Below are 25,174 nucleotides of genomic sequence, written 5' to 3' on the forward strand. Positions count from 1 at the left end.
CTGGGCCTCCTCCCCAACCACCTGGTGTCCAAAAATGACTGATGAAAGGGAATATGATGGTGGCTTCGCTCTGTCGGCCTCAGTTTCTTCTTCTGTAAAATGGGGGCAATTAGAACATTCTGAAGCCCTCGGCCCCGGCCCTCTGTGGACTTCTGTGATGTCTTATCTTAGTAAAGTTGCCAGGCTCTGGGTACCTACCCGGGACAGGTACTATGCTGGGTGCATCTGTGTGTCCCCTGTTCATTCTGCCCCCCACACAGCGGGTACTGCAGTGCCATTTACAATGGAGAAATGAAGAGCTTTGTCTAAGACTGTGCAGTTAGCTAGAAGCAAATTGAGGGTTTCCACCCCCCAAATCTGTCTCAGTCTAGAAACTTGGTGTCTTGTGTGCATTGTCAGTCTTTAAAATTGTTTTTATTTTTCAATTACAGTTGACATTCAATATTAGTTTCAGAGGCACAGCATAGCGGTTAGACATTTATACACCTCTATGAGCCCCCCATAAGTCTAGGACCCTCCTGGCAGCATGCACAGTTATTACAATAGTATTGACTCTGTTCACTGTGCTGTACTTTACATCCACATTTGTCAGGCTTTGATTTGCTGAGGAAACTTGATTTCCAGAGGCTGCCTAAGTCAGCAGTAGAGGAAGGTTGTAGAAAGGGGAATAAAATCTAAAAAACCTGCACAGCGTTGACTATATATACAAATGATGTGTGTGTGTATTTTAAAAAGCTGTCCCTGCATTAGTTGAAAATTGTGAGGTTTTCCAGAATGAAAGTTTCATATAATAAAGCTAAACTTTCATTCCTAGTCCATTTCTGTGTTATTAGAAGAGAAATGCCCTAGAAACATGGACCATCACCAGTCAGGAAGCTATATTGTGGTATCATCCGTGGCGGCACCTCAGGCTGTGTTTAATAGCAAAACACTTGAATGCACTTAGTGCCCATTCACATTCTCAACCATTGTATGTGGCTATTTAAATTTAAATTAATTGCAATCAAATAAAATCAAGCAATTAGTTCCTAAAAAAATTGTGAGGTTTTTATCGCATTGATGAAATTATCTAAACCAGTACCTTCAGGTTTCTTCACTAATAAATTGAAAGTTACCTTGTACAGAATGCCCAATAAACATTGCAGTCTCACCTGGATGGAATTTTCCAGGCCCCAAGTGGTGAAAGCATTCTTGACTTCTACAAGAAGACAAACACCAGAGCCACAGTTAAGCTCCTGTGATGAGAATTCCTTAGACTCCGAGTCTCTTCCCCTCCCCTTACTGTCCATTGCTCTTTAAATCAGTATTTCTGAATTTTCGAGATTTGTAAGAAAGGAGTGTGTATAGAGTGATGAGGGATCCCAGGTAGTGTGCAGCACGCAGGGGCCTGGGAAGATGGGGGGCAGTAGAGCTTCGGGGTGGGGTGTGTGAGCCCCCATCCCCACGAAGGGTGGCACCCGGGCAGAGGCGCAGCAATGGGCGAGCATCCCCTTCCCGGACGGGGTGTGACGGTTGTAGCAATAAGTGCTTGGCCTGTCTCTGTTTTAGGTCCCACCCGAAAGATGCCCCCCAGTGCCAGTGCCATGGACTTCTTCCAGCTCTTTGTCCCTGACAACGTCCTCAAGAACATGGTGTTGCAGACAAACATGTACGCCAAGAAGTTCCAGGAGCGCTTCGGCAGCGACGGCGCCTGGGCGGAGGTGACACTGGCGGAGATGAAGGCTTTCCTGGGCTACATGATCTCCACCAGCATCTCCCACTGCGAGTCGGTCCTCAGCATCTGGAGCAGCGGCTTCTACAGCAACAGGAGCCTCGCGCTCGTCATGAGCCAGGCCCGCTTCGAGAAGATCCTCAAGTACTTCCACGTGGTGGCCTTCCGCTCCAGCCAGACCACGCACGGCCTCTACAAGGTCCAGCCCTTCCTCGACTCCCTGCAGAGCGGCTTTGACTCCGCCTTCAGGCCTTCCCAAACCCAGGTGAGGCTGGCGCCAGAGTGGGCTCCAGGGGTCCCCTGGAGCTGTGCCCGGCCAGGTGGCAGCGGAAGCTGGGAGCAGGGGTGACCCTGGGCGGCCTTCTCTTCCTTCCTTAACTCTGAGGTCACTTCAAGGTTATCTGCATAAAATCGAGTGAACTTGGAGATGAGCAGCTCCAGACCAGAGACAAGTCAGAATGCAGTATTTTGCTCTGAGATGCACTTTTCCTCTTGTCTCTTCATCCTTCCTCTCCATTATTATACTTTCTTTCCAAATTACGCTTGCTCAAGCTAACATGAGTTTTCCTGACCTATTCTCTGAGTCTGTACCCATCCGGTGGTGGTGGAACAGGCAGGAAGCTTTCTAGGTGGTGAAGGGAATGAGCCTGGAGTTGTAGCCGTTTTGGGCAATCAGGAGCTACTCTGGTGGTGGGGTCTATGGGGTCCACGTGGCACACATGGCAGAGGTGTCAGCCTTGGGTCGTGAGTCTGATAGAACCCTGGGCCTAACTGGTGGGCCCTAGCACCTCCCAGGTTCCCTAACTGGTTCTGGAAGTCTCTGCTTGCTCCCAGCTCAGAGTCCCTGGTGTCGACCTGGGAAGTGCCTTTGACTGGGGTGGCACAGTTTCAGAATTGTCCTCCTCACTGCTCTCCTGGCCTAGGACACTGAGGAGGTGGCTCATTTTTAGAGATTCTGTAACTAAAACTCGAGGACATTTTTTACTTCAGTTTTATTTACACATTTAACGACCCATCAGCCTACCTACCCTCCCTGTATGTTTTCTTTAAGGGCCTTCTTAACAAGCCTTGAATTCTTTTTTATTTTCTCTTTGCGATCCCATCCTTCTCTATCTTGCTGGTAGGTGAAAACCGTGGGGTTTTTGTGAGGAAGATAAGCCCGGTTTAGGGTTGCAGGAGCCTTCAGACGGTCTCTGCGTGTTCTCTCTGCTGCTCTGTGCACACGCTGGGCTCGTGGTCATTTCCAGGTGTTGCGATGCTCTGGCTCCTAGAAGCTGCCCTCTTCTCTGCCTTGGCAAGTGTATCCAGTCTCAGCTCGATGTGGGTTCCACATTCCTGTTCTCCTGAACCCCCCCCTTCATGTACTGGGCAGCCAAATGTCATTTTCTCTTGTCTCCCAAGTGTGTCCTACCTTTCTACCAGGAGGTGGAGGCTTTTGGGGACACAAGCCCTGCCTTATAAAAGGCCCTGAAAGACCAAGTACAGGTTGGAGCATTATTTTTTGTTTCACTGAGTATATATGGTTGTTTGAAAATGAACCAAACCAGAGACCTGTTGGCTGGATGCAAGAGTAAAACACAATATTCTGGTCATCCTTGGGATCAGACATACTTGGTCCTTGAAGAGCTGCTGGAGAAAGCTTTGGGCTCAGTGGGCCTCAGTATCTCTCAAGAATGAAAGAACCAGCCATGTGGATGACAGATATTTTACAGCTTACAGATAAGGTTGCTTGGTCCCTACACGGGGCAAGCCTCATTGACCATTGACCCATGTTTGCTGTGTGCCTGCTGCGTGCCAGCCACTTGTGGTCAGTGCCTTCTGGAACCACTGTATTAGATGCCTAAGACCTGAATCCCAGGCAGTCTCCCCACCTGTGTGTCCCTGAAAGTCTGGGGTAGCTCACAGGTACACATCAATGCCCACTAGCAATTCTGAGATTTGGGGGCTCTCCCCTTTCCAGCCCCAGGCATGGGTGCCCTGAGGGGGCCCAGCAGCAGTCCTGAGCCCTGAGCAGGGTGTCTGCACTGTGGGCGGGCAGGTGTCTAGGAGGCAGCTCTGCCCCCCTCCATGGTGCACTCAGATGGGCAGTGTGTGTGTGTGTGGGGGGAAGGGTGACAGGGAGACCCTGGTCACTTTATTCTGGCTGTGAGCAGCCTTTCTTTGCCTCCAGGTGCTGAGGCTGAGAGAGAAGGGGCCTGAGATGAGGCTCAGTTTGGGGCAGGGCTTCCTGGTCATGCTGGTTGTCTGTTTTTCCCCCATCTTTTTTTTTTACTTCGTACTTAGTTTTTGCCTTTGTATTTGTGAGGTTATGTTTTCCTTTTGCTGCCATTTTCTACCCCATGCCCTGTTGGTCAGGATCCCAGCAGGAAACAAATGCTCTAGAAAGGAGATTGGAGAGAGTCAGATGCAGCGACCGTGGGCAGGGGTGTGGCCAGGGTTCAGGACACGACCAGGGTGGTGAAACACCTGTGCCAGCAGCAGTGGAAGCTGGTATCAGCACTAGGCTGTGGAGAGGGAGCTGGAGAGGAGCATTGGAGGCCACAGCCTGGGGACAGGCCAGAGGACGTGGGCAGGACAGGAATGGCTCTCCTAGCTCTTGCTCATGCCTCCTGGTGAGGTCCTCTGGTCAGCCGCCCTCCATCCCTCATCAACTGGTGGGAGTGACTTGCCCTTCATCCTGCTCCCCGACACCCACTCCACATTCATGCGCACAGCACACTTGCCTCGCAAACCCCACGCACCCTCTGCCCTTTATCCCCTGGGGCCTTTTGACTCCAGCAAACCAGACCCTTTGAGATGAGTCACAACTTTTACAGAGGCTTCAGAAATCTGACAGCTCCCGGAATTCAGCCGTAACCCAAGCAGCTGTGTGCATGTGTGTGCCTCCATGCGTGTACTTACACACATATGCAAAAGGGAGACACTGCAGTTTCTCGAACTCCAGGACAGGTTAATTAGAGGCAGAGTTTCAAAGAGGGATTATGCAAGTACATAAAGGGATGCTTTGTCTCTCCCCGACCAGACCCACTGCCACACCCCAAAATGAGCTTGTCACATACAGAGGCACCCAGGAAATACAGCTGCTGATGCAAATGCTGCCAGCCTGCAGCCTGGAGGAGAAGGGGGTGGTTTCCTGGCAGAGTGTGGGAGCTGCGGAGAGTACACTGCTCTGGACTGCATTTAGTAATGACCGGCTCGGAATTCATTTAATGCAGATAGAAAAGGGGAAGAACAGAGGACCAGAAATTGCCTGCCCTTCTGTGCCAGTGAGGCACATGATTTGCAACTGATTACACGTTAAGTGCAGGAAGAGTGGGGGTGCGTAGACTTTCAGAGGGTGAGTGGGAGAGGGCAGCAAAAGCGAGTCTGTCCCTGCCCCTTTCCCAACCCCCTCTGCTCCATTTTCCTACCGAGTCAGGTACTTGTCCATTTTGCTAGAGTGGTTCCAAATGGGGCTTGAATGTTTTATGAGCAGCACGGAGCTAGCGAGTTCAGGAAGCAGGCGTGAGGGCCTTGGGGGCACCTCCGCCAGGCAGTTCTCCAGGTCTCCCTTCATGAGCACAAGCCAGGGGGTGGTTTGTCCCTGCCTCCAACAGAAAAGCCGAGGGGACCGGCGTACACAACTGAGACCCAACACTACAGGCTACTCTGGAATTCAGGCACCATTAGTGAAAGAATGGAAGGGTATAGTAAATGTTACCATCCATTCTGCCCTTGGCTCATCGTGTTCTGACATAATCCGGGACCTTGTTGGAAAGGCAGAAACTCGGGCCCTGCCCCAAACTTACTGAATCAGAACCTGCATTTTAGTAAGTCCCCCAGGTGACTAGATTGTTTGTACAAGTTCAAAAGGCACTGTGGAGAGAGGGGCTGGTACACTTTTTATGCCAATGGCCAGATAGTAAGTATTTTTGATTTGTGGGCCATAAGATCTCTGTTGCAACTTGTGAGCTCTGCCATTGTAGCCTGAAAGCAGCCATCAGTGACATGTAAATGAATGAGTATGGCAGGTTCCAATAAAACTTTATTGACAGCAGGCAGAGAGAGGGCCAGACTAGATCTGGCCCCTGATCCAGAGCATCTTGTGGAGTTCTTGGAATCCTATTATTTCCTATTATTCTTCATTTCAATGAATCAATTAATAATTAAGCTTGAATTAGGATTGGGGAGAGAAGCATATAGCTGAGTCCTAAAATTTACCCAAAAGTCTCCCCAAAAAGCTTTAATTCAAAGGAACAAAACTTTGAATGACCACCTCTTGGGGCCTATTTTTACAGTGCCATTTCTTTTTACTTTATTGTCTTGTCACTGAAAATGTCCTATAACCATGTTATCAAAAAGCTAAAATAGGTGTCATGATTTTTAAAATTGCCTTGGATCCCATGTCACAAAGGACATGGTGACCTGGGAAAGAACCTGAGGCTGGGTCGGAAGGGAACTTGGTCATTTTAGGAACCCAGGAAATAACTTGTCGTAGGCCAGCATGAGAGCTATCTGAATATAAACAAAGAGTATGTGTTTTTCTTTGTTTCTCATAGGGCAGAAGTCAGATCAATAAGTTAGATATAAGTAATTTTGATTCAGTGAGGGAAAGAACTTTTTAGCCGTTGAAGCCATCATCCATGAGTGGAAAGGTCTTCCATGAACAGAAATGGGTGCCTGCCACCAGGCATGTCCAGCAAGAGGCCAGGGCCCCTGCTGGAGATCCCTCTATTTAAAAAATATTATTTTTTCCATTTACTAAATACTTGTTATAGGTCAGGGCCTATGCTAAGGGCTCTGCATCCAGTTTCTCACCTAGTCCTCCCCAAACACTGGTGCAGACACTGACATTACTCTTTCATAGATGAGGAGACTCAGGATCAGAGTGGTAAAGAAACTGAGCCAAGGCCGCACAGCAGGTCCAAGGCAGAGATGAGATTTGAGCCCAAATCTGATCACGCCCTGAGCTCACACTGCCTCCCGTGAGCATCTCTGCTCTTTCTTCCCTGGCAGGTGCTACATGAACCCCTGATAGACGAAGACCCTGTGTTCATTGCCACGTGCACGGAGCGGGAACTGCGAAAGAGGAAAAAGCGGAAATTCAGCCTGTGGGTCCGGCAGTGCTCTGCCACTGGCTTCATCATCCAGGTGAGCCCTGGGCTGGGCCTGGGGACCAGGGAGTCAGGGACCTTGGCTCATTGGGTAACCAATGAACTGCTCACTTACCCTTTTCACTGGGAGTCACCCATATGTTCCAGTTGAGGTTGGGGCTGGGCCGCTCCCCTCCATGCTGAGGCACTGGGGTGGCCGGCACTGTCCCCTGCATGTTCTTCCTGCTCAATTCAGCCCCTCTGGTTAAATAGCAGAAACACTTGTCAGGACTCAGGCCCTTACAGTGTCAGCCAGAGGCTTCACCTGAACAGTGGGTCGTGAGAGGTGGCCACCATCTCTCTTGAGAGCACACTTGTGGCAGACCAAGAAGGCGCCAACCTGCCAAGTCCCTGTCCTGCCTTCCAGTCCCAAGGACACCTTCTTGGCACGCCAGCACCAGGGGCTGTAAAATTGGCCTTTGCCAGGAGTGCTGCCCTCTGAGTTCTTGCTCCACTCGCCCCCTGCAGACGCCGGCTTAGATGTCATAAGAGGTGGCTGAGCTCTGCTCCAGGAACCGTGTCAGGGTCTGTACTGTTGGGAGCAGCCAGCGTACTGACGGCTCAAAAGGAGAAGGTTGGGGTGGGGGGGGCTGGTGACAACCAGAGGTGGCAGTAAGTGATGGCTCTTGGCCTGGGTTGGTTTCTCCTGCCCTGGCCCTCGGGCATCTTCTCCATCGGTCACAGCTGACCCCGCCCCAGTGCCCTTGCCTGGCTATAGCCCCAGGCCCAAGGCACAGGGGTTTTGCACTCCCCTCCCCCTGAGCTGGACAGGGATTCCAGGAAGACACAGCCATGCATCTCCTCACCACATGCTCTCAGACGCAGCAAGGAGAGTGCGTGTGTTCTATAGATGTCTCTGCTCAGAGCACCATGCCACTTGCCCCTGCAGGCTGAGGAACCCTCCGGTTGAGCTGGGGCCAGGGTCTTCAGCTGGAACCAGGCCTGAGCTGGCCTGTGCACAGGCCTCAGGCGGTTGCCCGAGTGGACCTGTCCCAAAGCTGACTCACTCCTACTGTGCAGCCTGTGCCCTCGATCCCCTCACAGCCTCCAGTGACCCTGCCACCTCTGTAGTATCCTCTGCAGTGACACTCCATGGGAACAGGGGAGGCAGGTTCACTTTACACACCCCTCCTAAGGGACAGTCGTTCTTTGAGTAAACACATTTGAGCCTGCAGCACTGTGCCAGGCAGTGCTGTGTAGCTTCTTAGTAAATGTTCACGTGCGGGTTCTGTGTGCACGTCGACCGTTTCCTTTGTACCGTAAACACCTGAATAGCCAGAAATCACGTCCACTGGCGCGGGTGGGACTCGGCAGTGAAGCGCCAGCTTAGAAATCATGTCCAATCCCAGCGAGGCCCACATCTCTCTCAGAATGGGTCCTTCCTGACGTCTACAAAATCTACAAAATCCTGCCTATGAAAGAAAAAGTTTGGATTGGCACCTTTAAGTTTCCTTTATTTCAAAACTCTGATTCTAAAAGGTTTGCAGCAGCGTGAGTTTGTGTTTAGGAGCCAGAATAGAAGCTGGTGGCAGCTCCCAGCCAAAAGCAGTCTGGCTTCCTGCCATTGCCAGGGGCACCCTTCAAACACCTGTGCACAGTGCCAAGTGGAGGGAGTGGGCATCCTGCAGCTGCCTGCTGTCCCACAATGGGTGGAGCAGGAGTCCCCACCCCCCCAGTTTACCTCTTTGTTCCTGGGTCCAGCTGAAGGTGCCGATGGCCAGCAGAAAAGCAGGGCAGGGACACCTGTGCCCGTGAGGAGCCAGGAGACTAAGGAGCAGTGTGGCCTGGGGACAGTTGTCTTTTTAGTGTCATGTCCCTTTTCTTGGCTCTCCAGGTCCTAATCCTGGTTTGACAACCTGAAAAGGAGCAGCCTGGGCATGCACATGGGCACAAGACACAGGACAGAGCAGTAGCTGTCACACCTGCCTCTCCTTGAATCTGTCAGCCTATGGGGGACAGTGGTATTCATCCCTCTTCCCCAGATGAGGTGGCTTCGGCTTTCAGAGTTCATGGTGCTTGTGCCATCCTATGACCCCAGGCCACCCCTTCCTTCCACCACCCTGAGGGGCAGCAACAGTCCTACCCTTGCTACTTCCTGTGTGAACTTGGCCAGTTCCCAGAATTGCTCTGGATCTTAGTGTCCTTGCCTGCAGAGTGAAGGGGTGGGGTAGATTCATCAGTGAGGGTCCTTCGACTACAAGAGCCTGCTCTTCTCATCTTTGTAAACGTCACGGGTTGGGTGTATACACACGAACACCTTCATTTTAGTTTGTCAAATACATTCTTCTAAATGACTTCATTGGAGAAGCCCAGTTGCTAAGCCTGCTCTGGGTCCCCAATCTTGTCACACTTTCCCTGGTCAGGTTTGCCATGTCTCCAGCTCTCTGTGTGCTGTGTCCATGAGACTCCCAGCTATAGACAGATGAGCGGTCAGGACAGTGTATGAGCTCTGTGGCCCTTAGTCCCTTTACCATCTGTCCATTTGTCCCATTCAGTGCAGCAGCAGCACTCTTAGTCACTTGTCATGTTCCTGGGCATGCTTTGAGGGACACTTTCTGACTTTACCCCTGACATCAGCTATCAGAGGGTGTGATAGTTCATTTCATGTGTCCATTTGGTTGGGCCACGGTACCTAGGTATTTGGTCAACTGCTATTTTGGATGTTTCTGTAAAGGTATTTTTTTTTAGATGAGATTAACATTTAAAACAGCAGCCTTTGAGTAAAGTAGATTACCCTCCATTGTGTGGGTGGGCCTCATCCAATCAGTTGAAGCTTTAGTAGAAAAATACCAAAGTCCCCTGTAGAAGAGGAATCCTGCCAACAGATGCCTTTGGGTTTGAACCGTGACTCTTCCCAGGGCCTCCAGCCTGCTGGCCAGCCCTGCAGATATTGGATTTACTAGGCCTACATTATCATGTGAGCCAATTCCTTAAAATAAATGCCTCTACACTTATAGATAGTCCAATCGATTGATCTCTGTATATCTCCAGCCTATGGTTCTACTGCAGAGGGATTTCCCGGCGTCCACCTGGCTTATGCGGCCTGTTTGTTTCTCAGGCTCACTGGCAACAATTACCCTTGACTCTGAACTCCTAGAGGGTGGGGATGGTGGCTTTCTCAGCTTCCCCTTTTAAGGTCTAGGTTTAAATTCTCTTTTTTTCTAAGAATTTAAGCCTAAGGTTCCTGTTATTGAGGAGTTTACAAAATAGATGGGAAGGTAAGATCTCTACAAACAAAACTCCAAGTGCAGATTGTGTTTGAATCACACTGTTGGGAATTAGCATTGTTCTTGGCATTGAAGACCCAGAGGTAAATGAAGCCCTCACTGCCTCTCTGTTAGGAGAGACGGTGGAATTAAAAATATTCATATATTGTGACGGGTGTTGTACTAGAGATGTGTGTGTGATGTTATGGGTTGAGCAGGGGCAGAGCCATTCTAAATGGCAACCATCGTTTCTTGCTCAGTGAATTGACATACTCTGGAGGGGATTGGGTTCAGAAGCCAGAATTCAACTCCCGAGTACTTCCTACCCCTGTGCACACACTGGGTGTATCCAGGCAGAGCCCAGGTGGACATCTCTGAGGGCTTTGAATGAGGCCCCTGCACCGTGTGTTGCTGAACCAGCTGATCTGGAAGCTCTTCTCCCCCTCATGTCTCATCTGTTGATCTTCGACAGCTTCTGGGGTTCAGAAAAGGATACTTTACATCAACGGGGTACTCGCTACCTGCCAGGTTCCCCAGGCTTACGAACTGGCATGTATTACTCATTTCACAGCAATCTCATGAGGTAGTAGGGTTCCTGCTTCTATTCACAGTGAGGAAACTGAGGCACAGGGAGATTAGCTACTTTGCCTGAAGTCTCAGCCGAAAACTGACGGACCTGGGATTCGATCCAGCCTTTCTGACCCCAGAGCCTTTACCAGTAGGCTATGTTCTTTCCCAAGGAGACTTTTTTTTTTTTTTCACTTTAGACAAACCCCAGTATCTGCTTCTTACCCAAGGTGACTGTTGTTTGGTTGATGTTCTCGCATCTGCCGTCACCTGTCTCCCTTAATGTGAGACGTACTTTTATGTTGGACTAACTCACGGAATGTGCACTGAAGCTTTTTCTTATTTGACTTTGAATCTTTTTTATACACTATGTGAATGGAATCTTTTGCTCTTGACCTAGAACTAACTGGATTAGCTTGAAAAGTGAAGATCAGAGTGGAATTAACTAGACAGCATTTTGCTTGTGGAGTCAAAAACCAGGCAGGGCAGGGCATTCGCCCATCTGTTGAACTGTGCAGTGGCCAAGATGCCAGCTCCATTCCTACCCAGGTTGGATGTGCTTATGTTACAGTGTGGAACTGGCTGGGGGATAAGACATCTGCCACAGACGTCTCTGAGTGTCCTTGAGGAAGTAGCTGAAAGCAGATCTCTTCCCAGTCTTTTGAGTAGGGTAATCTGCCCATAATTTTCCATGAAGGGATTCAGAGATGACAGTAAAGTATTATGAAGAGCACACATAAATGAGTCAGGCACTGACTGGATCAGATTAAACCCTCGCCCTCTCCCCAGTGACCTGGAATCCATGACTGAGCTGACGTGAGTGGGTGGGTGGGTGCAGAAGCTCATGGAAAGCTAGCACCTGTCCCTCTTCCAACCTACATTTTAAAAGACAGCCTCATGGGGACTTGGGCTTCAGGATGAAATGAAAGCGAAGTTCTTGCAGGGTCATTCGTGCTAAAGGAGCAGCTGAAGAGAGGAGGGCAGAGCAGGGTCTCAGTGCATGGGCCCTGCCTGGTCATGGTCATGGTGATGATCATGGTGAGAGGCGACATGAGAGAACCTGGTGGTGAGTTGTCACAACACGAGGTGGTGGCTTGGAGACGTTGCTGGAGAGCCAGGCTCAGGAGCTCAGGGTGGCACACAGTGGAGCTGAAGGAATGTTCTGTACCTGTGCTCTCTCTTCCCTGGGACAGCTGCCAGCCACATATGACTGAGGAGACTTGAAATGTGACCAGTGTGACTGAAGAATTGAATTTTCCAGTTTACATAATTTTAGTTAATTTACATTAAATTGGCCATGTGTGTCTACAGGTACAATATAGGTCTAGAGCTTCTCTATGAAAAAAAACATTTTTCCTTACACAACTTTCACTTAAAGACAGTGGCCTTGGGAGATGCATAGGGTTGTCATCCCTACGAATGAGGAAATCAAGGCTCAGAGCAGTTAAGTAGCTTGTCCCACATCACTCAAGCCAGTGAGTGACAGAGCCATGCCCACTGAACCCAGGGCTCACACCCGCACTGCCTCCTTGTGGGAGACCCAGTTCATCTCTCAGTAAGTGAACATCATTTAAATTTTACAACTCTCACGAGTGGCTGTCCCCCCAGATGTTCCAGGTGACAGCCTCACATCTCCATGAGCTCGTTCTGCATCATTTCAGGGAGACTCTCACTCCTGTGCTGTCCCTCACGGCTGGGAATGCTTCTGGCTCAGCTAGTGGGTGAAAGGTTCATGCCAAGGACCACACAGTCCCTAATGAGTGACTTCCCGGCCCCAGACCTGCCCTGCACCAACAGTGGAGATAACCGATTCTCTTCTATTCTGAAAGTGAGGAGAGTGGTCAAGGCAGCATAGTTGGACCATGTTTTCCCCGGAGACAGGAGGGCACCAAAGCCCCAGAGACAGTTCTCTCTCAGTCGTGCCGCTTGGCTGGGGCTTTTGAGGTTACGGCTTTTTTATGTTACGTACTTAAAAGTAGATCCTATTTTATATTCACTTTAAAAATAAACCCACTGTTGCGCTGGCCGTGTGGCTCAGTTGGGTGGAACATCGTCTCATACACTAAAAGGTTACAGGTTCAGTTCCTGGTCAGGGAACATACCTAGGTTGCGGGTTCGATTCCAGTTGGGGCGCATATGGGAGGCAACCAATCGGGAGGTACCTCAACAGCCGTCCAGCCCAGCCTTAGTTGGTGTCCTGACCTTCCGCGTGGCTGTCTGGCTTGTCCTGGAGCCTCCAAGGCTGCCTGCTCAGTGTTGCGGTGGCCCTGAGTGTCAGCAAGGGCTCTGGTGCCGAGCACATCTGCTTCCTTCGTTTGCACGTTGGTCCTGGTTCTGCCCTATGAAGGTGTGAGTCATCACGTCACAGGGCAGCCCCCAGCCAACAGTCCTTGATTCTGCTGTGCGCCCCCACATTTAGCACCACCTCATCAGTTATGGCTGACTTGGGCCTCCAAATTCGTGTGCTGAATTCCTAACCCCCAGTACCTGTAACTGAATTTGGAGTAAGTCTTTAAAGAGATAATTAAGTTAAAATGAGGTCATTAGGACGGGCCCTAATCCAGTATGACTGGGGTCCTTACAAGAAGAGGAGATTAGGACACAGACAAGCACGGAACGAGGACTTTGTGAGGGCACAGGGTGGAGATGACCAGCGACAAGCCAAGGAGAGAGGCTCAGAAGGAACCAACACTGCCGACACCTTCATCCCGAACTTTCAGCCTCCAGAACGGTGAGAAAATTGGTCTCTGTTATTTGAGCCACCCAGTGCGCGCTTCTCCTTACGCCTGTGAAGTGTGGCCCCCCAAGAACCGGTCTCCACCCTTGCTATTAACGCAGGCCACGGGCCCATTCATTTCCTGGCCTCGCGGTTTCCAGGGACTGACAGGCATCCACCCCCAAGGTTGTGAATGACCTCCAGCCACGGCACCCAGAACATTCCATGAGAACCAGTCTCTGGCAAGGACGGCAGCCAATACCCACATGATGGGCTCTTCACGGCTCGGTCAGCCCTCAGGAGGGCCCTACTCCTTGAACCTGTTTTTATTTCTTGTGTCTACCCGTTTGGTGATGCTCATGGGACAGAGAGTTTAACCCTTTGCAGTCGTATTAAATTTGGACATGGGTGTCATACTGGTCGGAATTAAGAGCTTTCAGAGAAATTATGAACTGATACATGAATGGAGTTAAGATTCGTACGGTTCCTTGCTGTGGTGGCTGAGAGCAGACATATGACCGGAATGGTAAAAAAGCTTTGGTGGCTGAGAGTAGACAAATGACCGCAAAGGGTTAAAAACTGCTCACTGGGTCCAGCATTTCCTGTTTTGGTCCTCGGACCTCAGGTGAGTTCTCAGTCCCGATCCCGTCTCTCTGTGATACGAGGTGACTGTGGCCTGTCCCACTTCTGTGGTGGTTACCATGAAGGATGTGGGAAACAGTAGTTGTGGACGTACTTCGTGAATTAAAAAGCTATATTCAAACGGGGAGCGCACGGATAAGTTTATTCCCCCAGGTGACGTAGCCTTCACTTTTATTATTGTAAACTCCAGTCATTCCTGTGCTTCAGAACCGGGGGACAGTTTGCAATGATCTCTGCTGCCAGGGTCGTGGTTTGTAACTGTCCTTTCCCTTCTCCTGACATTTCCAAACGGTAAAGGCTTGTGCTAAGCCGCCAGCCGCCCAGGTTGTGGGGTGGCCTCGGGGGGACCTGGGGCCTCTGCAGGCTGGGGACAGGACAGAGGTGGGAGGGGCTGTGGAACCAGTGGCCCAAGGAGTGGGCGGCATTCCCACTCGTTCCAGCCCCAGGACGGAATCTCTCACTGCCTGAAGTGTTGGCCTGGTGGCTGTGCTGCGCTCACTGACCCTTGTGTGTCTCTGTTAAAGATATACGTCCACCTGAAGGAGGGCGGGGGCCCCGACGCGCTGGACGCACTGAAAAACAAGCCCCAGCTGCACAGCGCGGTGGCCAGGAGCCTGTGCCGGAACGCGGCCGGCAAGAACTACATCATCTTCACGGGGCCCAGCATCACCAGCCTGACGCTGTTTGAGGAGTTTGAAAAGCAAGGTTTGTGGAGTGGGGAGCCGGTGTCAGCCTGGGCTCCTGCCCTGGAAAGCGCTGGGAGAGGTCTGGGGGTGGGGGTGCCAGAGCGTGATGTTCAGCAGACCGTGGTGAGAAGGAACAGATCATTCCAGCCCGAGGGTGCCTGGACCCTGCTGGGCACCAGAGAGCCTGTGCCAAAGGGATCCAGTCACTGGCTTGAGGTCTGGGGACACAGCAGCACAAAGCTCTGCCCAGTCTTCAGGGCACATTTCTTTGTGTCCTTTGCTATAAGGCCGTGGCCAGCAAAGGAGTTCTGTTAGTGTTCGAGTCCATTCGCGCTGCTATAACAAAGGACCACAGAGCGGGTGGCTTATAAACAACAGAAATTTCTCACAGTTCTGGTGGCTGGAAGTCTGAGGCCCCGGTGCCAACCTGGTCGGGTGAGGGCCTCTTCCTGGGTCATAGAAGGTGCCTTCCCTGTCCTTACATGATGGAAGGGTGAGAGAGCTCTGTGGGGCCTCCCATAAGGGCACCAATCCCATCATGCTGGGTGGCACCTCATGGCCTAAGCACCTTCCAAAGGCCCTACCTCCTAATATCGTAACACCACGTTGGGTGTTACATTTTCTGCATAGGAAATGGGGGGGTGGCACACACAGTCTGTAGCACTGGGCACAGCTCTTCTCAGCATGCTAGGGAGTCTGAATGCAGCCCCGTCTGTAGCAGGGCCCCTTGCAGTTGGCAGATGTGTAGATGCTGCAGAGAATTGCAGCTGTAGTACTGTGGGCCTCAGCAAGGTCTCCCCTGGGTGCTGAGATGCTCGGTCCATTTGTGGCAAAGCTGGGCGGGCCTTCTGTGGCTCTGGCAGAAGTAGGGGCTGGAGCAAAGGGTCTGGGCTAGGTCAGGAAGCCCAGGGCTGGCATTTGCCATTGCCTTGTCCTGCATGTGGGGATTTCTGTCTGGTAGGCTCAGGAGAAACACAGAAAGCCCCCACTCGCTGCGGGAGCCACTGAATTGCAGGTCTATTGCTTAGCAACAGATCAGACACCTGGCCTTAAAACGAAACCCCCTCTAGTAATGGGGAGCCGACCTGGGACCTTGGCAGCTGCGGTGAGGGGTGGTCCCTCACCTGGACGGTGCCCTCCTGCTGGCCGGGGCATGTGTGTCAGGTGGGGCTGGCGTGTTACAGGGTGAGGGTGCCACAGGACTGTCACCGGCCACCTGTGATTCTGGGAGGAAGGTGATGCTCCCCCACTCAGGAAACCTGGGGGGAGATTGGAGGAGAGTCCCCCAGTGCAAAGAAAGTAATTAGACATGGAATTTGAGTTTCTCCAAGAGGGGGCAGAGATTCCACTGCCTATTTTTTAGAAGCATCTAAAGCTATGGGCCCTTCACCTGGGCCTCATGGGCTGCGCCTGCGATGCCAACACCTGGGGTGGTTCTCTATTCTAATTTGAGTTCAAGCCTGAAGGAGGGAGCCCGAGCTGAGCGTCCAGCTGTCCCTCCTGGGGCACACAGCTTACTTTGTAAGATAATAGCCAGAAAAGATGTCGTAAAATACTTGCTCTTTTCATAAAGGGACAGATTCTCGAGGACTCGGCTGCTGCCTGGGTTTTCTTCCCCTCGCAGGAAAAGGCAGCTTTGTATACCGAATCCCGGCGGGTGCTTTACAGCATCCCCATCATGGTTCAGCTCACCCTGTTTAAAAACAGGTTCATTTTAAATCTTGAGAGCAAAACATTTCGGGAAGTTCTGTGCGTAGAGGACCAGGCAGCAGGGCGCCCTCTCCTTTGGGAACCCCTACCACTTGGGGGTCTTCCTGCCCCCACTGCTGCTGCTCAGAGAGGAAAGGGGCCCTGTGTCCTCTGTCCTGGGTGGGGTGCTGTGATGTGGTGCTGATATGGGTGGAATACAGGACGTTGTGTTACTGCCGATACTGTGTCAGCCTTCAATGGGCAGAAGCCAATAAAGGATGAGACTGACCCAGGGCTTCAGCCAGAAGTGTCACCTCCAGGCGTCCAGACTGAGGACGTGGGCTCCGGGGAGGAGGGGATTTCCCGTGGCTGCCTGTGGCCACCTGGCCCACAGGGCCCCTGAGCAGAGAGGACCCAGAAAGGCCTGGAGCCCAGGGTGCAACTTAGACGCCTCCTGCTGCTGCTGGTCTCTGCTCACAGCCCCGCCCTTGTGGAACCTTCCGGAGCAGAACTCTGGCCATGTGCACGTTGTAGATGACTCTTCCCTCTGCTGGTTCAGCTTTGCTCCCAAGGGGATGGGGCCCCGTCTCAAATGGCCACCCTGGGTGCTGTGCAGACAGGACAGGGCTGGGCCCTCGGGGTCCAGTCTTGTGGACAGTGTTAGGGTGACTTAACTGTGGTCAGGTCTGGAACCTGTCTTTGCCCTCCCAGCCCTGAGCCTGGGGCCCCCCGGAGCCGAGGTCCCTCTTCTGCTGTTGTGGTTGGTGATGGAGAGCAGAAGCTTCTGGAAGCGGAAGGATGCCAGGCACACCTGCTTGGTTAGCGCTCAACAACGAAGACGCCTGTTGTTACTGTTGCTTCCTGCTTGTGTTACGGCCTCATGTGTGCTCTTAAGTACACTTGTGGTCGTTCCTGAGAGACGGCACGTCTGGGAGAAAAGCCCCCAAACTTCAGCAGCGTCTTCTAGGGGGCCTTCTAGAGGCCCGTCTCCCACGCGCCGGCCTCAGCCGGGCAGTCCCGTCCTGTCCCCGAGCATGCCTGGGGTCAGGGGAGCCACCTGGGACTCTGATGTCTGTGCGGTCTTGTGTCCCTGTCCCCACCAGGGATTTACTGTTGCGGCCTGCTCAGCTCCAGGAAGAGCGACTGCACGGGCCTGCCGCCGTCCATGCTGACCAACCCGGCCACGCCGCCCGCGCGGGGCCAGCACCGCATCAAGATGAAGGGGAACATGTCTCTGATCTGCTGGTACAACAAGGGGCACTTCCGCTTCCTGACCAATGCCTACTCGCCTGTGCAGCAAGGTGGGCCACCTGCGTGTGCGCGGGGTGGCGGGGTGGTGGGCAGCGAAGGGGATGTGGACGAGCTTGAGCGAGACACGTGAGGGAGCCAGTGTGAGGCCCTGCCCGCCTGCAGCGTGGCTCCCGCTCCCCCTGCTGGGCGCGGCCTCGGCTCCGCTGGCTCACAGCTGTCAGCAGCAGTGGTGGAATTCGCTGGGGCCTGAGGCTGCCTCCCGTAGGTCCCTGGTTGTACATGGGATCTGATCATCGGCTGTGTTTGAAGGGCATTTCCATGATCACTTGATCATCCAGGAATCTGTAAAAATCTATTCTGATGGAAAGGAAAAAAATCAGCTGTTCTTATCTTTTCAGTTTCTACCTTGGAAGTTAACTACTTGCTCTGGGTATTTTGGGTGCTCAGTTGATTTTGTCATTAATTTGCCTTGGGATTTAAAATCCATTGATAAAAAGGGATTTATTTAGCAAGGAATCTATATTTAAAGCAATTGCAGCTAAAACATTATTAAACTGCCAAAAAGGAATTTGAAGTGACAAAGGGACACTCTACAAAAATGGTTACAGCTGTGGGGTACGTTTGAAAAGTCCCTGTGTTCCTTTATATGAGGGCATCTTTCCTCATCGCTTCTGAAGGAACACTGCCAAGGCGCTCCGTTGTGGGTGTATGTGTGCGTGTGCCTGTGTGTGCTGTGGATGTGTGTGATGTGTGTGTTTAATATCCATTCATTCCCATCCCTCACCCCCTTCCACAGACAGAAGTGACATTACATCCTGGTGGAGATTACACAAGCACATGTATCTTTATCTTACGTAGGTTTAGAAGCCTCCACTCTTGAGCTATGTCAAGGGCACTTAGAGGAAGTGTTTGGGATTGACCTTGCAAGCTGCAGGCCAGGATTTGAATTGGGCTTGTGTAGTCTAGCGGTGGGGCCTCAGTGTGGGGCAAGAGCATCTTTAGAGACATGTTTGGGATCAGGGTGCAGGTGCTGCTTCCCACCAAGTTATTTTCAGTGACAGCCCCTGAAAATATGTCCCAAAGCAGGACATTGCACTGTCTGGCTGCATGAAATGGGGTAACACAGACAAGAAGGTATCTAGGGAGGCTAGAAAGAAGCGTGCAGTAGGACTTCAGGGGACAGATCTTAAAACCTCAAACTCAGCCCTGCTGGCGTGGCTCAGTGGTTGAGCCTCAACCCATGAACCTGGAGAGCACAGTTCGATTCCCTGTCAGAGCACAGGCCCAGATTTCTGGCTCCATCCCTAGTAGAGGGCGTGCAGGAGGCAGCCGATCAGTGACTCTCATCATTGATGTTTCTCTCTCTCCCTTTCCCTTATATATAATAAGTATATATATGTATTTTAAAAATATATATATTTTAAAAAGAATGAAATTTTTTAAAAAGCCCAATCTCAAGGGTTGGGGCCCTTAAATCAAGGGATCATGTAAGGAGCATATTGATTGGGGAAGGAGAGCTGATTTGTAAATATCCTGCAGTTTAGTGTCTGTGTTTAATTCTGTTGTGGTTTCCATTTCTAAAGGACTTTTAGGAATCATAAAGTCCCAAATCCTGGAGTGTGCCCACAACATCACTGCAAACTGACCCCCCCCCCCGGGGGCCCTGGAAAGTGTGCCTGGTGGAGTGTAGGCACCTGTGGGCCAGCCAGGGAGCTCTGAGGAGGGAAGGACGAGGTGCTCAGGGCTCAGGGGAGGGAGACTCACAGCGGAGAGCTGCTCCTCCTGCTGGGAATCCCGTCCCTGGTCCACAGCATAGAGCCTTTTTTTTTTTTAAATGAAGGGAGAGTTTTCCTTTCAGTGTACTTAAAAAGCATGATGTTTTAAACCACCCAGTGTTCCATTCTAATTGTCATGATTTCTTTATCTCTCTTCCTATTAGTGATGCAAGTGTATGTACGCAGTGTCTGTATAGGCCGGTGTGTTTGTGTGTGGTGTGTGTGTGTGGACAGGCAGGTGTGAGTTCACCTGCTTGTTTTATATGTGGTATTGTGCTCTTTATAGTAATCCACTTGGAATTCATTTGGTGCATGGCATCAGATGGGTTTCTACTTTGCATTTTTTATTAAGTGGCAGAGTTGATTGACCAGGAGCCCCACCCCTGTGCCTTAACTTTTATTGAATATATTTTCCTTTCCCTACTGACTTTAAGTGTCATCCAGATGGTAGAGGCTCATGTAGTCTAAAGACTGCTTCTCAGCTTTAACTCTCTTCTACTGTGATCACATACACTCTTCTAAAACTTGAGCATAATTTTCAATTTTAGAAAATATGTAACTGGTTATAAATATTTTAGGAATCAGTTTGTTGCACTTTTAATCTTCTCCCAAGGATATGTTTATTGATTTTCTAGAGACAGGGAGGGAAAGAGAGAAACATAGGTCAGTTTTCCCATACTCACCCCAACTAGGGGTTAAACCTGAAACCTAGGTATGTGCCCTGACTGGGAATTGAACCCGCAACCTTTTGGTGTACAGGACGACAGGCACTCCAACCAACTGAGCCCCCGGCCAGGGCTGGTTTATTGTTCTTGCCTCCAGAGTCTAAGGAAACACAAACCCTCTTCCAAAGGTGTGAGCATGTACACAGGCTTTTAAAAAATTACATATTGTCACATGTCAAGGGATGTCCCCATCAAGCACTAAATCCTTGTGCTTTTCTTCTGAAATCCATTTTGATTCCCCTGCCAGAGTCTCTGCCCACTTAGGGTTCAGATTCCAGAGACAGATGCAAACCCAGAATGTCTGCACAGGACTCTGAGTCAGGTCTTGACTCATTGATTCAGACTCACAGAGCAGCGGAAAGAAAGTCAGCAAACTGCAGATGGCCCCGGGGAGGTTGCAGACAGACTGCTGGAAGGCTGAAGACTCGGGGTCCCATAGATCTCCACGGTGGCACAGAGGTGGTCACATAGGGTATAGCCATGTACACAGGTTCACATGTAGCTGTAAATGCATGGGGTCCACCCAGGTAGCTGCGTGCACACCACTGGGCTGCGTGCACACCACTCCTAGTTATGACGTCAGCAGAGACAAGAAATACAGACAACCTCTTGTCAGCATTTCCAGTGTCTAAAGCTTTTCGGGCTTTGGTTGATTATAGGACAGTAACCTTACCCTTTCTGGATGGAATTGTATCTCAAAATGCAAAGTGTCACCACGGAGGAGGGGGACCTGGTTTATAAACTGGGGGCTGCTCGAGGAGACTGAGGCAGACCTGGGTTTTGAAGCTACTCTCCTGAGATTTCAGGCTGAAATCTTCGGAGTTTGGTTAAAAGGAATGAAATGAAAGGGAAGGAAGGCAAGAGCTACAGCTGGCCTCCTGTGGCTGGGCGTACGGGACAGTGGCAGGCAGAGCCACGGCCCTGGTTGTGCTGAATTCAGGAGGCCAGAGCTGCAGACTGTGGGCCTCCAGGGACTTGGCCACACTGAGGCCTGTCCTTGGAGAGTGAGCCTGACTGGCCAGGACCTGTGGTGACTCAGAGCAAGCTGTCCTCCACTTCTGGGAAAAGAACAGAGAGGTTTTGTTTCTTCATACGGATGGTCTGACCTGCTCATACCCACGTGGACTCAATGAGGCTCTAGAGGCCTCTTTAGCCCCAGAAGTTGCTATAATGGAAAGTCAGGCAAATTAAAACAGAGCTGGAGATGGGAAACCTCCAAGGCCTGGGCCTCAAGGGTGAGGCTGGGACGTTTCCCACCCAGCCTTGGGGTTGGGTGGGGTGGGGCGGCTGAGATAAGGGACTGGGAGCAGGTATCATAAGGGAGAGCATTAGAGAGAGAGCCCTTCATGGAGGCTGCAGGATGTGTCCGCCCAGGGAGCTGCGAGCAAACCCAAACTCAGAGAATGCCCTAGAGGCTGGATCACCTGACGATGGGACATCTTTGAGTAGAGAGGGGATCTGTAAGCAAGTAGAGTCCAGAGCCCTGTGACCAGGAGGTCTCTGGTCTGGGCACATCTGACGCTCAGATTTCTGAGATCACATCTCTAGGGGCAGGGCCCAGGCATCTCCATTCTTCACCAGCTCTCCAGGTATTTTTTTAGTGTGAAAACCAACATTTTTGGGGGGCGGGAGACAGGGAAGAAAAGGAAGGTCCCATCTCAAGACTCAGTCTTTGCAGACATATCTATATAACTCCTGTGTCCCCCATGTCTCTCAGTGACAGTGTGGAGGGGCACCCCAGAAAAAGCCCCTTGTGCTATAAGGAACATGCTGTTGTTTGTGGGTTTGTTTAAATATATTTTCATTGATTTCAGAGGGAGGAAGGAAGAGGGGGGGAGAGAGAGAAATGCACGCCCCCTGCTTGGGGATCAAGCCCGAAGCCCAGGCATGTGCCCTGACTGGGAATTGAACCTCGATCTCCTGGATCCTAGGTCCATGCTCAACCGCCGAGCCACGCTACTGGGCGGGACATGCCGTTTTTACCCCGACTCCCCATTTCTGTAGTGCTAAAGTCTCACAACCCTTTGAACTAACCTTTTTAAAAAAAACACCAGCAGAGGGCACTGTTCTCACAGCCCCATGACACCCCGGGGGAAGCCGGCGAGGACCTGCCTGGAAATCGCAGCCACCTTCGCACCGGGCTGGTGGAAGAAGCGTCCTGCAGCAGTTTGGGCTGCAGGGCGAGGAGAAGCTGACTGATGCCCTTTGTTTCTTGTGCCCTGTTCGTGAGACCTTGGAGTCTTGCCAGGAATTGGCTTCGGTGGTGCCCCTGGGACTCTGTGCCCTTGTGTTTAGTGGAGAGAAAGGTGTCCATGCGTGCGTACGTGTGTATGAGCGAGTTTCAGAAGCGGCTCCGAGCATAGGATGCTTTCCATCCCTTAGACCACAGGGCCCGGAAGTCCTGGGAGGCAGGACAGGGCCCATCCTGGGGGGCGGGGCACCTCCTAGTTCCTCTGAGCCTCGAGTCTCACCTTCTGCTTTTACAGAGGCAGGGAGAGCAGGTGGAAGTGACTCCTGGTGCCCCCTGACCTCAGCCTCTGCTGCCCCCTCCCCTCCCCTCCCCTCCCCTCCCCTCCCCTCCCCTCCCCTCCCCTCCCCTCCCCTCCCCTCCCCTCCCCTCCCCTCCCCTCCCCTCCCCTCCCCTCCCCTCCCCTCCCCTCCCCTCCCCTCCCCTCCCTCCTCCTCTGGTCTGTTTTACATCTGGACACCCAGCAGGGTGGAGACAGGCACATGTGTGAGTCACTTGCAGGGCCCACTTGGAGGGGCCAGGGGGTTGACCCTCTCTCTTCCCTGCAGGGGTGATCATCAAGAGGAGGAGCGGGGAGATCCCCTGCCCCTTGGCCGTGGAGGCATTTGCTGCTCACCTCAGCTACATCTGCAAGTACGACGACAAGTACAGCAAGTAGGTGGCTCAGGCGACGCCCATCCCGGGGTGGGGTGGGGGGTGAGGGGTTCCTGCAGTGCCGCCGCCACAGAATACAGAAGTTGGGGGTCCTCCTTTCTGATTCCCTCTGGCCTCGCAGGTATTTTATTTCTCACAAGCCGAACAAGACCTGGCAGCAGGTGTTCTGGTTCGCCGTCAGCATCGCCGTCAACAACGCCTACATCCTGTACAAGATGTCAGACGCCTACCACGTGCAGAGGTACAGCCGGGCGCAGTTTGGCGAGAGACTTGTGAGGGAGCTGCTGGGCCTGGAGGACGCCTCTCCGGCCCACTGACGCCGGGGGTCGGGCTTAGGGAGGGACGGGGGGGGGGGGGAGGAGGGATCGAGCCTGCCATTCCCACCTGCCGGCCTGGAGGCGGGGACGCACTGGTGTGGCCACAGCCTGGGAGGGGCGCTCACGGCCTCTGCAGGGACCCAACGGACCTGGTCAGGGGATGACTGCTGTCCTGGTTTCCATTCGAAAGAAGAGCATGTCCTCCCTCTGGGAAGTGGCCACCAGCTCATGGGGGCGCTGTGCAAGGATGGGGCGCCACGCCTGGACTCCACCTGCCACGTGCCGCCAGCGCTACTGCCTCAGCGGGCGTCCCATCCTCAAGACACCCAAGGAGCGCAGGAGAGATCAGCCCGGGGCCTGGGAAGGTGTTCCCACCAACGGTGCCAGGCACAGGACGAGCCATAGCATGTTTTGCTAGAACTGCCTGCTTTGTAAGGCGCTACAGACATTTGTAACATGGTTCCCTTTCATGCCATGTGAGCAAGTAGAGACTGGCTCTGTACCACTGAGATGGTTCGGGTGTGTGTAGACCAGAGGGTTTTCTGGAATTTGCTTTGTGCGAGCGGTTTAGAGCAGGTCTCATGGGAGAAGAAACACATTGGGCGCCATTAAAACGCAGTGACGGGTGGGGGAGGGGTTCCGGTTCTGGCGGATGAGTGAGGCCTCCTGCTCAGGTTGTGTTTGGCCTGTGGACAGGGAAGGAAGGGGAAATGCCAACAGTCGCAGTGAAGTGTGATGCTATTTTTTATTTTTAAATATATCTTCAGGTTATTTTCTTACTGTTGCTTACGATCTTCAGTAAAAGGAAACTGTCTCCCTTCTTGTCCACCCCCACCCTCTTGCCTAACCCAGTCACGGCTCCTTGCATGACCACGGTTCTGTGCTCTGCGCCCTGCGCCTGTGCCAGGGCCAGAATGGGCAGCTCGCTTCCAGAACAGACGTGGTCATCACCAGGGACCATGGGGGCCTGCGGGCCGTAAGCTTTGTCACAGACCTTATCATTGGCAGAATTGCTTGTTTGGAAAAATATGTAGCATTGCTGAAACAGACAGCAGAACGTCTCTACGGATGACCCCTTGCTAAGGCTCTTCCCCTTGTGCGCAGTGAGCAACCGGGGATGGTGTGGCTGGCTTTGCAGACCCCACAGGGGTGGGCTGCTAGTCGGCTGTGTGATTCTCCGAGGGGCCAGGGGCCTGCTCACCGTAGGACGGAAAAGATTACATGACAAGCAGCTGGCCGCCAGGGCCCACTATTCCCCAAAACATCTGGGGCTCTTTCTGAACCAGAGTCCACGTGTCTCCATGGGAGCCATCAGCCACAGTGGCTGACGGGTCTGCTGTCCCCGCAGACAAGAAACAAGTTACATGATCCCCTTTGGTCCAATTTGTCACCCCCTCATTTTTATAAGTGCAGGATCTATTCTACTCAGGCTTTGGGACGTTTTTCCGTGTACACACTCAGTTAATTAACCGTGTTGCTGGCAGCATGCCCCAAACTCCACACCACTCTCGTGTCCTCGGTTCCGATGACGACCCTTGTCCCTGGTTCTCACTCAATGCCACGGATTGTAGGCCACATTTTAAATTGTGTTTCCAAACACCTTTGCCGTGTCCTTTAATTGGGTTGAAAGCACTTTTACCACGTGGAGAAATATATTTTTAATTTGTGATGCTTTTCTACGAGGTCCGCTGTTTCCGAGTTGAATGTGTTCCCAACACTTAGGGAGACTCGAATGAAAGCTGATGACTTTTCTGTCCAAATAAGTAAAAGAAAAAATAAAAGTCTATTTAGATGTTGACTCTTTGTTAGTATGTGAATTTGTTAAAAGGTCATCACTTGTGGCCATGCGCCCAGC

At 52.0% G+C, this 25,174-nt stretch overlaps 1 protein-coding gene across 1 annotated transcript in view; it reads left to right on the forward strand.

The window, feature by feature from the left end:
* Positions 1-23,319, forward strand: part of PGBD5 (piggyBac transposable element derived 5) — a 67,651-nt gene extending 44,332 nt beyond the window's left edge. Inside the window, exons 2-7 of the mRNA XM_087828912.1 lie at positions 1,549-1,976; positions 6,707-6,841; positions 14,499-14,679; positions 17,453-17,650; positions 22,897-23,002; positions 23,124-23,319. Coding sequence (XP_087685038.1) covers positions 1,549-1,976; positions 6,707-6,841; positions 14,499-14,679; positions 17,453-17,650; positions 22,897-23,002; positions 23,124-23,319 — 1,244 coding nt within the window. The remainder of the gene's footprint in view (positions 1-1,548; positions 1,977-6,706; positions 6,842-14,498; positions 14,680-17,452; positions 17,651-22,896; positions 23,003-23,123) is intronic.
* Positions 23,320-25,174: the final 1,855 nt, after the last annotated feature.

Source organism: Miniopterus natalensis, chromosome 21, assembly GCF_054644295.1.
Source record: "Miniopterus natalensis isolate mMinNat1 chromosome 21, mMinNat1.hap1, whole genome shotgun sequence".
Taxonomy (NCBI): domain Eukaryota; kingdom Metazoa; phylum Chordata; class Mammalia; order Chiroptera; family Miniopteridae; genus Miniopterus; species Miniopterus natalensis.